Source organism: Artemia franciscana, unplaced genomic scaffold (genome assembly GCF_032884065.1).
Source record: "Artemia franciscana unplaced genomic scaffold, ASM3288406v1 PGA_scaffold_131, whole genome shotgun sequence".
NCBI classification, from domain to species: Eukaryota; Metazoa; Arthropoda; class Branchiopoda; order Anostraca; family Artemiidae; genus Artemia; species Artemia franciscana.
Genome location: NW_027062626.1, coordinates 764,700 through 774,847, shown reverse-complemented (window position 1 = coordinate 774,847; position 10,148 = coordinate 764,700). Strand labels below are relative to the sequence as shown.

Here is a 10,148-nt window from a genome sequence, read left to right as displayed (position 1 = left end):
AATGTCTATATCGGCTACAAAGGGTACGATTTCCTTGTGGGGGTCGAAACGAAAAAAGTTACCAGTGGCCGTTTTGTAGCGGAAAGTCTCCGAATTCGTCGCTCCGCGAGGGATTTCTACGTCGAAGCTGTTCAACAAATTCTTGACCGTTTTCCATTCTCTGAAAAGATCTACGACCTGGTACACTTGCTTACCCCAAGCTCTAGCTATGAACTGAAAGTTCCCAGTCTTCGTCAGTTCTTCGACTACTACGATTCTGCGCTTTGTAATATAGCAAAGCTAGAGCAGGAATGGCGGTCTATACCGAGTGTAGCTCTACCTAGTACTGCCGCCGTTTGGTGCCAGTCGAGTGGCAATACTGGTTTTCCTTTATTCTATATGAAAAGATCCGAATAATTGTTTATAAATTTGACTAGCCAAGCCTAATGAAGATAACGAGGCTAGTTAATAACTTTTCTTGAATGTAGGTTAGTCTTGTCTCAAGTGTTTTATTTAGTATGTCCATATACATGTTATTGTTAAATTTAAAGGGGCTCACCACAATTAATGGGGCAAGAATGAATAGCCTTGGCCTAGTAGGCTAGCCTAGGTAAGAAACTGGCCTAGGCTTTGGGTGATTGGCTAAAAATATGTTAATATGTCATTATAGATTAGTTAGGGTAAAGGTGTTTACAGTTCTTGATGGGGGGCTCCCATTCATTGCATGCAACATTACTCATTGAACAAACCTGGAATCAGCAGCCACTCTAATTTATCACTAGCAGGGAATGAGCTTGATCCTGGGGTTAAGGCTCACTCCCAGCTGAATCCCTGTTAGCATAGCCTACTCTCTCAGCTGGTGTAAACAGACAGAGGTGTCTTGACACCATTAAAAGAATATTTGTCAGCTTCAACCCACACATTATAAAAAACTGTGAACCTCTTTGGTATGCCTAGTGCTGGGATTTGGGATAATATTAAAAATCCTTTTCTTTTTATGTTCTGTCCAAACATCATATTTATTTTTCAGACAGTGTCCCCCCCCCCTGTATGGTGGTTACACATTTAGCCCTAGCTAAATTTAATCATACTTCATAGGTTCTTTGTTCTAACAGGTTTACACACTCTTGGCTAGATGAAATTCATCTTTGTCTGATTAGGCTACAGTAGAATATAGATAAAATTTTATTCAAAAAAGTATATAACAGTGATAAGAAGCATATAGGCTATGCTGAGCTTTATTGTATTTACTTATTTTTGCAAAATCTGGCTGAAGTCTGTGAGATTGAGTGTGTGAATGTCTAATTGCCTATTTTAGTGCCACTTGTGTCTGTTCCAACACTGTAGGGAACAGGTGCCTTTTTATACTGGAAACTATGTGCAAAGCTGCATAGTTTCCAGTTTAGAGCACTTAGAAATGCTAATTCTAGAAGCACATCCATTTTTAGTTTTCTAAAATTGCCCTTCAACAAACTAAAAATGTGTAAAGTGAGCAGGGTTTTGAAGCCAAGGGAAAAGTTGGGGCTGTACAATATGAATGAAATTATATTTTAAATAGCTACTATTTCCAGTCATCAATGGTAATTTTTTTATAGTAGAAAGTTGAAAGATAATTAAAAAGCTTATGCATCCATTAATGTTAATATCCATTTTCACTTTAAGTATAAACTAGCCAGTGAATCAGAGTGATTAGTTAAATATTACATTTATTTTCTGTTGATTTGAAGAAATGCCTTCGAACAGAATGGAAATTATACAGTTTTTCAGTTTGAGATTCAATTTATTCAAAAAGATGCTTTGGCTATGGGAAGGCTTTGGTGAAACAAATTTGGTTGAATACTGAGGTAACATTACCTATAGAGCAAAGCAGATTAGTCCATGAGCCCTGCAGGCAGCAGGGCAAGGCCTGTATTCTATATTTATTGAGTAATTATTAGGCCTGAAGCCTGAAAGAGTAAACAAAAGGTAGGTCATAAACATCAACTAAAAATTCAACCAATCAGAATACAGACCTTGCCCTGCTACCCACAGGGCGCATGGACTAATTGGCTTTGCTGTATAGGTAAAGTTGTGCAAAAGCAGAATCAGACATTTGTTTTCTTCAAACAGCTGTCTAGTTTAAACTCAAAAGTGAAAGTGGATATTAGCATTAATGGATACATAAGTTTTTTTTAAATATCTTTTGACTTACTACTATAACAAAATTACCAGTGATAACTGGAATTAGTATTTAAAATATAATTTCATTCATATTGTACAACCCCAACTTTTCCCTTGGCTTTGAAACCCTGCCCACTTTATGCATTTTTAGTTTGCCCCATGGATGAAGAGGATCAACTAGAAATAGATGTGCTTCTAGAATTTCAAAGTGCTCTAAACTGGAAACTATGCTGCTTCACAGTATAGTTTCCAGTTTAGACAGCTTGTGATGAAACTAAACAATTACACAGTTTTATTATAGGGCCTTCTATCATGGCATAGATATTCAAATGTCATAGTAAAAGTGACATTTAGGTCAATTCCAGAAAATTACAAAGTGTTTTACATGGTATAGAAACAAGTATCCCTAGTTTGACTCAAGAGCAGTTTTTTCCAATATTTGTGGTTATTGAGCTATAATATATTAGAAGATAGAAATGATTATTCACAAGCAGATATATGTAAAAGTCTGGTGCCTTAGTGATGTATATATGATAGAGCACAGCTGAGGTGGCTAGAGATTTGGTAAAAGAGATAATTTTCCTAAGTGGGAGATTTCCAGCTGAATATTTAGAGGAAAAGAAACTGGAAATTAACACAAAAAAGACAGAGGTGATGATTCTTTGCAGTAGACAATCAACAGGAAATTAAGATGAAGAAAATTTTAATTTGAATGGTGAAGCTGTGAAGGTTGTGTCTCAGGCAATATATTTAGGATTCCATCTAACATTGAATGGAAGATTGAGCAATCATATTTCAAAGATGGTAAATTGAGGAAAAGCAGCAAAGGCAATGCGTTTCAGGAACAGTAATTTGACAGGAATAGATGACTTAAAGATGCACAAATTTGTGTTCAACTCAAAAATAAGGCCAATCCTCCACTATGGAGGGGAAGTATGGGGCCTAGAAGTGGCAAATTCATTAGAAACTCTACAGCTACAATATTATAAATGAATGCTAGGTCTGCACACCACAACTCACACACTTTTCATCAAGGGAGATTTAGGACTTTTCTCCATGAGAAAACATATACAGATCCAATTAATTAAGTTTTGGCTGAAAATACTGCAATGTCCCTCCTCAAGACTCATCAGAGCAGCATATGATGAATTACTTACCCTGGAACAAATATCTTCATATCCCTTCCATATCAAAAAACTACTGGTGTCACCCAGAAATGCTGTATACTTGCCCAATTTGCAGTGATCTTGATGGGCTAGACCATTTTCTTTTCAGGTGTCAGGGGCTAAATGAGCTAAGAGGGAGCTTTCTTGGTGTGGGTGGTTGTGAGCCCCTTCTTGGAACTTTGAAGTCGACGTCGAAAATAAATATATTAGCAGTGGGAAATTTTGCCTGGAAGGGTTTCATTATTCAAATGTTGATTGTTACATAATTTAGTTTGTTTGTTGTTGTATATGTATGTATATGGCCTGAAAAATTACTTTAAATGCAGTCATTCATTCATTATAGCATTAGTTTTGATACTTTCTTTTGCATATAGCTAATTATTACCACTTTTCTTTGTTAAAAAAATGCTATTACAGGTTCCCATAAATGGTATTGTTTTAGCTCAAGCATATCAACTCCTTCTCTCCAAGGTACCAAATTTTTATGAGCTTGAAAAAAGAAAAAGAATAAAAAAATACAGGTAGCAAACCTTTATAATGGATGTAAATCCAAATTTGGTTCTGGAAGTTTTTAGCATCATACCTCCATTCCATCCCAAAATATTAAGCTCTATAGACCAGACTCCTGTTGAGATCTAGTTTCACAAAATTATGTACACAATAGCTAGGGAACTTGTATTAAATTCTGAAAATAACCTATCTATATTTTATGTACTAGTAACTTTAACAAGAAACATTGAACTCATAGAATTAGTGGCTGAGATCTAGGATTCCAGACTTGCTTATGACTTAGACATGAAGGTTTATAATATCATCCCCCAGAGTTCAATGCAGTTATCTACTCTTAGTTTGCCCTGTTTCTCATTATTAGGAGTCACATTATTAGTTGTCTAATCTCAGGGTGTCTGTTAAGACTTATAAAACTTTTTGAGAAAAACTTGACATCAATAGGGTTCAAGCCTACAACCTCCTGCACATAGGAATGTATTAGAGGGGTTACAGGCTCAAATTTGGCTCCTCTAGTCCTATTGGTTGAAAATCCTTGCATGAATGGATTTTAACATAAATATCATGTCCATCATTTGTGAATCTGTGTATTTGAAATGTTTTGATCTTGGATGTATATTTTGTAAATTTTCGCCTCCTACTTGTAATTAACAACTGACTATACAAAATTTGGGAAAATCAATCATTTTTTTGTGAAATGTTTGTTTTTATTTTGGATGATCTTGATCTTCATGTGTGTACATTATCCCCTAAGTAAGCCCTGATTGAATGTGAATCAAAAGAGCTTCTTTGTATCTATATATGAATTTGGAGTGGGGGTTGTGAGGAGATATTATTGGTCTAAGGATCAAGGTCTTGAAATTGATTTTCCTTGCTCTACTCATTTCAGTTAAAAGTAACATATTCATCTTTCCAATAAAAAATTGTCCATGATGTCTCTGCAATAAGAACGCTACTTTCCTGATTTGGACCTTGCCCCTGGGGCTTCATGGATTGTATGTGCCTTTTGGTGATTTTAGATTTTCGATCGAATTGTGCTCTCCTAACTTTTACAACCATCAGTTCTATATGATGAGGCCAGGGAAAAACAGTCAGCCTATAAATAGGAGAAATTAATAATTACTAAGTCAATGTAATAGGAAATACAAGTCATTTCAAGGATTGTTTTATTAGAATCTTACTTCTTGTTCTGATATATAACCATTTAATTTGTCTCATTTTCGCGAATATGAGTCACCAATAAAAAAGGAGAGAATCCTCAGTTGCATTTTAAGCAAACTCAGGAAAACTTGTTTACAATTGACAAATATACCTTTTCTAGGAATATTTTTCAAGTTCATCTCACCTAGCAGAAGTTTTAGCATTGAAGAAAGTGAAAAGGAAAACACTCATTGTTACTGATTGTTACATTGCTACTTCTGAATACATGAAATTTTTGTACTTATTTTGTTTCTCTTTAATTTTTATTTTTTAGATGAAAGTGGCTTCTAGCAGCACAGTAATGGATTATGGATCTGCATTTGATTATAGATCAGTGTATTCATACGGAAGAAATATTTACACTGATAATGATCCATATGGGTCAGAAAAAATAACAGCTCCAAAGAGTAAGTATTTTTGCAGTCAATCCCTAATGAAACAGATTATTGGATTCTCTTCAATTAGTAGAATTGTGAAGATTTTCATAATTTCTTTTTTAAAAGAAATGATTAGCTTTATATCTTCATTAAAAAAAGAATAGTTACAGACTTTAACACAAGATTAGACAAAACGTTTTATATTCTGATCAGACTCCTTTTGTATAGCCATGCCCCCCCCCAAAAAAAGGATATTCCATCATTTCATGAAAGGGTAGAAATACGATTCTGATGTTTGCTGAAGGATGTGCTCCATTAGTTTTTGAAGATTCAAATAAAATACCTTTAAAAAGTACCGTGCTGCTGAATAATATTGCCTTAGTTTTGTGAAGCTTACACATTGTAAAATTATGTCAAGTAGCTCTAGCTAGAATTACTTGAAATATTTTGTCACAATCATGGAAAAATTTCTAAAAGATTTGTAAAAACAAGAAACTATTTAAAGCTATGACCCATTAGCCTCCCAGTAGCAATCCTGAGTTACAGTCTTTGAAATCCTTATCGCTAGTTCAGGCAAGTACCTAAGATTCTACTGGGTGAGGGAGGGGGTAAGAATTATATGGGAATATAACAATGTACAGGGAAAATTTATTAGGAATTTGTTGGAGGGAGCAGGTTTGACTCCCCCCCCTTAAGCGTGTTTGCATGAAGTATATGAGGTATGTATAATGCCTGGCCTGAGCAGGAGATTTGTTCAAAGAGTTTTAACAAACAGAAGCAAAACGAGTGTCTTTCACCACAACGGTGAAATATAAACATACAGTATGCTCAGAGATGTGTCTGTAATTTGGAGAGCCATGATATTGAAAATAATCTGTCTTTTGTATGTACAAAAAAACTTGGTTTCACCATTTTAGTTTCCAGCCAAAGAAATAAATTACTATTGTAGGTTCATAGCGTTTATTCCTGGGTTGAGGGATTATAGGGGGATTCTGGAAACATTGGCAAATTTAAAGGCATTAATACTCTATTGCAGTGAAAGGGTAATTTCGTAATGCAAGTGTTTACTAAATTGATTAATAAGAAGAACAAATATCTAAGGAATAAAAGTCTAGGATAAGCTCTTAAGAATTAGAATATCTGTGAGACGAGAATATTACATTAAACTAAATAAAAAAAATGCTCATCCCCACACAGCCTAACGTGCTCAGTTGTGCAAGCGTTTCCTGTCACAAATTGAAGTTGCTCTAAGAGGGAGGGAGCTACAGGCCTCTCCGTCATTCCTGAAATCCTGAAAATTTAGTCATTTTCGTAGTGTAATATATATTTTATGCAGTTTTATTTCTTTCAAGCTACCTACCGTCTACCTCCAAAATGTTGCCCTCTTCCTGGAAATATTTTTTTACGTGTGCTAAGTTGAGCCATTGGATGTAATTCTGTTTTTCAGGCAATTCAAGGGAATCCTTTCAGTTAGGATCTCTATTAAGTATGTTGGCAACCTTCATTTGCTATACTTTGGTGGTTGTCACCTTTCCTGTTTGTTTCTTCTTGTACCTAAAACGAGTGAAGCCATTTGAAAAAGCAGTTGTCTTTCGACTTGGTAAGTTCCTATTGATCAATGGTATTGCTTCTTTTCTTATCCCAATTAACAAGTTGCATGTGGTTTTATATACTTAGGAGATTGAAAATTTGGCTGGCTCTTTACCTACTCTATGTAGATGGGTTGCCAAAAATATCCTTTCTTTATTTATTGTTACTGGACATAATCTTAAATATTTGGAAAAAATGTCAATCTCTCCACTTTGAAGCAAATCTGGATGTGTGGAGTGCTCATTTCGATAATGATAGTTGCGTTTATTTATCGATAATATACATACGTCAATAACTGTACCCAGAGGCTACAGCCTGTTAGGGACTTTGACCCAATATTAAAAAAAAACAATTTAATTGAATCAAGGACAAAAGAATAACGAAACGAGAATGACTCATTTAGCCTCACACATCTGAACTACGCAATGAAAACTGGAACTTCCTCACAAACACACTCAGCCATCCCCAAAAATGACAAAAAAACACAACAGCTTCAGCAAGCCGAAGAAACATCAAGTCGTAGAGACGTAGCAACCATGTATCGTCTTACCAAAAATTTAATTTAAAAAACTTTTTCCACAAGAGGAGTTTTTCAAAGAAAAGTAAATAGCTCCATTAAGCCAAGAATGATCAAAAATAAGGTCAAATAATGTTCGAAGCGTGAAAAAGTTAAAAAAAAGGTAAAGAATACGGCATTGGACTTTAAAGTCCCTATTGGCGGTGCTAATCCCCGTTCCTTGGCCCTTCAGCCAGGAAGTGCAGTAGGGGCTTGGGGGCCAACCATCCTGTGCTTTCGCACACCCTTTCTGTTTACCTTCCCCAGACTAACATGAGTAGAGCTGATAACCTCTATGCCTTCTCAAGACCAGAATATAATTTGTGCTTTACTGAAAACAAAATACGCTTGAAATGTTTTCACCTTTCTTACTTTCTTAAATGAAAAATTATCAAAACCTTAACGAAAAAATGTCTGTATATGTCAGTCAATATTTATTTGTTTGTTTTTTTTTCAGTAAAGTGCAAATTGTGTTCTAGTTTTGAGAAGGCGTTTTCAGTTTGACTCGGCTATTTATTTTAATTTCTGTTCGTTTTGAGTTTCGTTTACTTATTGATAGTGATTTGTGGTAGTTTTACGTTTGGTTTGAGACGGGGGTTAGTTCGAAGTTTCTACGACAACAGACGGCCATCTCAAAATGTCTGTAAAATGTATTTTGGTAAAATACGAGGTGTGGTGGGGGTATCCACCCTCCGATCACTCCGAGTCTTAAAAAGGACACTAGAGCTTCTCATTACGAATCCAATGAGCCCCCTCCGAAGTTTATGCAATCATCCTTTCTATATATACCTTATATGCCCCCAGGGCATAACATAAAACCCTTACCCTGAAGGCTTTGGGGGGGGGGCATCCTCAAAGAAACAGTTCCTGGACCTTTCAAGTATACTGAACAAAATGGTTATCTAAAAATTTGGATTGGATGAGTTTGGGGAAGTGGTTGGCGTGGGAAGGGGGTTAGTTGCCCTCTAATCGCTTTCGACTATTAAAAAAGGCACTAGCCCTTTCAATTTCAAATCGAATGAGCTTTTTTTGGAGTTTCTAAGATAACAATGACCATCTCAAAATTTCTATGAGATCCATTTAGGGCAAATATGAGGTTTGTGTGTTTGTGTGTGGGGGGGCATCTACCCTCCGATCACTCTGACTCTTAAAAAGGGCACTAGAACTTTCGATTACCAATCCGATGATCCCCCTCCGAGGTTTATGCGATCATCATTTCTATATATACCTTATATGCCCAAAGGGCATAACTTTCAACCCTTGCCCTGTGGGCTGTATGGGGGTTGTTTTCCTCAGAGACATAATTTCCGACCCTTTCAACTATGTTGAACAAAATGGCTATCTTAAAATTTTGATTGGATGTGTTAGAACAAATGGTGGGTGTGGGAGGTGGGTTAGTTGCCCTCCGATCACATTCGACTATTAAAAGAGCATTAGCCCTTTCAATTTCCAATCGAATGAGGTCTTTTTGAACTTTTGTCTGATACATTTCGGAAAACACGAGTTGTTGGGGGTTATCCACCCTATGATGACTCTGAATCTTAAACAGGAGAATAGAAAATCTGATTTTCAATACAATGAGCCCATTCCGAAGTTTCTACGACCATTCTTTTTATGCTAACTATATGTTCCCAGGGCATAACTTACAACCCTTGCCCTGAGGGCTATGGGGGGCTGTCACCCTCAAAACAGAATTTCCAGATCTTTCAACTACGCCGAACAAAATGGCTCTTTTAGAAGTTTCTACGACAACGAATGACATCTCAGAATTTGTATTAGATGCATTTCTGGAAAATACGAGGTGTGGGAGGTATCCACCGTCTGATCACTCTGAATCTTAAAGAGTGCTATAGAACTCTTGATTACCTATCTAATGAGCCACCTCCGAAGTTTATACTATCACCCTTTCCATATAAACAAATGCCTCCAGGACATAACTTACACCCCTTGTCCTGAGGGCTGTGGGGGGGTGTCATCCTCAGACATAATTTCCGGATTTTTCAATTATGTTCAACAAAGTGGCTATCTCAAAAATTTGATTGAATGTGATCGGGTAAATAGTGGGCGTGGGAGGCGGGCTAGTTGACCTCCAATCACTTTTGACTTCTCCTTCGATACGAAGTTCCCTGGTCTAAATCAAAAGAAAAAAATTATAATAATAATACAATGTGCCCACGTCGCTCTTCACTTAGGCAGCGCTATGGTGCGATCTATGATAGTTGGCAAGTCGAGTTTACACGACTGCCTAGTAAAAGATGAAGGAGGACCGACGTCGAAAAACAAAAGGAACTATGCTATTTTTAAACTCTGTTAAATCGCTCCACACCTGTAGTTCCGCCTGATATACCAGACGGACCTCTATTCAATCTCTGTTTCAATAATGACAAGCCGACAGCTGATAAGGTACACTCAGAAACTGAAAAATGGTAAGGCCCCTGTAACAGACCGCACTTCAGCGGAAAAGATCAAGTCCAATCTGTGACAACCTTGGGCCGTCTGGCCTTCTTTTTGCTGCTGTGACAGACCGAAAGGTTCCCCAAAGAATTGAGAACAGGAACTAAAGTCAAACTGTACAAGAAAAGAGACCCAAAAGAATAAAGCAGCGACAGAAGC

At 36.6% G+C, this 10,148-nt stretch overlaps 1 protein-coding gene across 3 annotated transcripts in view; it reads left to right on the top strand.

The window, feature by feature from the left end:
- Nucleotides 1–361: 361 nt before the first annotated feature.
- Nucleotides 362–10,148, top strand: part of LOC136041296 (stomatin-like protein 1) — a 34,474-nt gene continuing 24,687 nt past the window's right edge. The window contains exons 1-3 of one of the 3 annotated variants that reach the window (XM_065725910.1): nt 362–439; nt 5,287–5,419; nt 6,837–6,989. In XM_065725910.1, coding sequence (XP_065581982.1) covers nt 5,287–5,419; nt 6,837–6,989 — 286 coding nt within the window. In that variant the 5' untranslated portion in view covers nt 362–439. Of the gene's footprint in view, nt 468–5,286; nt 5,420–6,836; nt 6,990–10,148 lie in introns of all 3 variants that reach the window. The other 2 variants (XM_065725908.1, XM_065725909.1) reach the window with 2 other exon arrangements.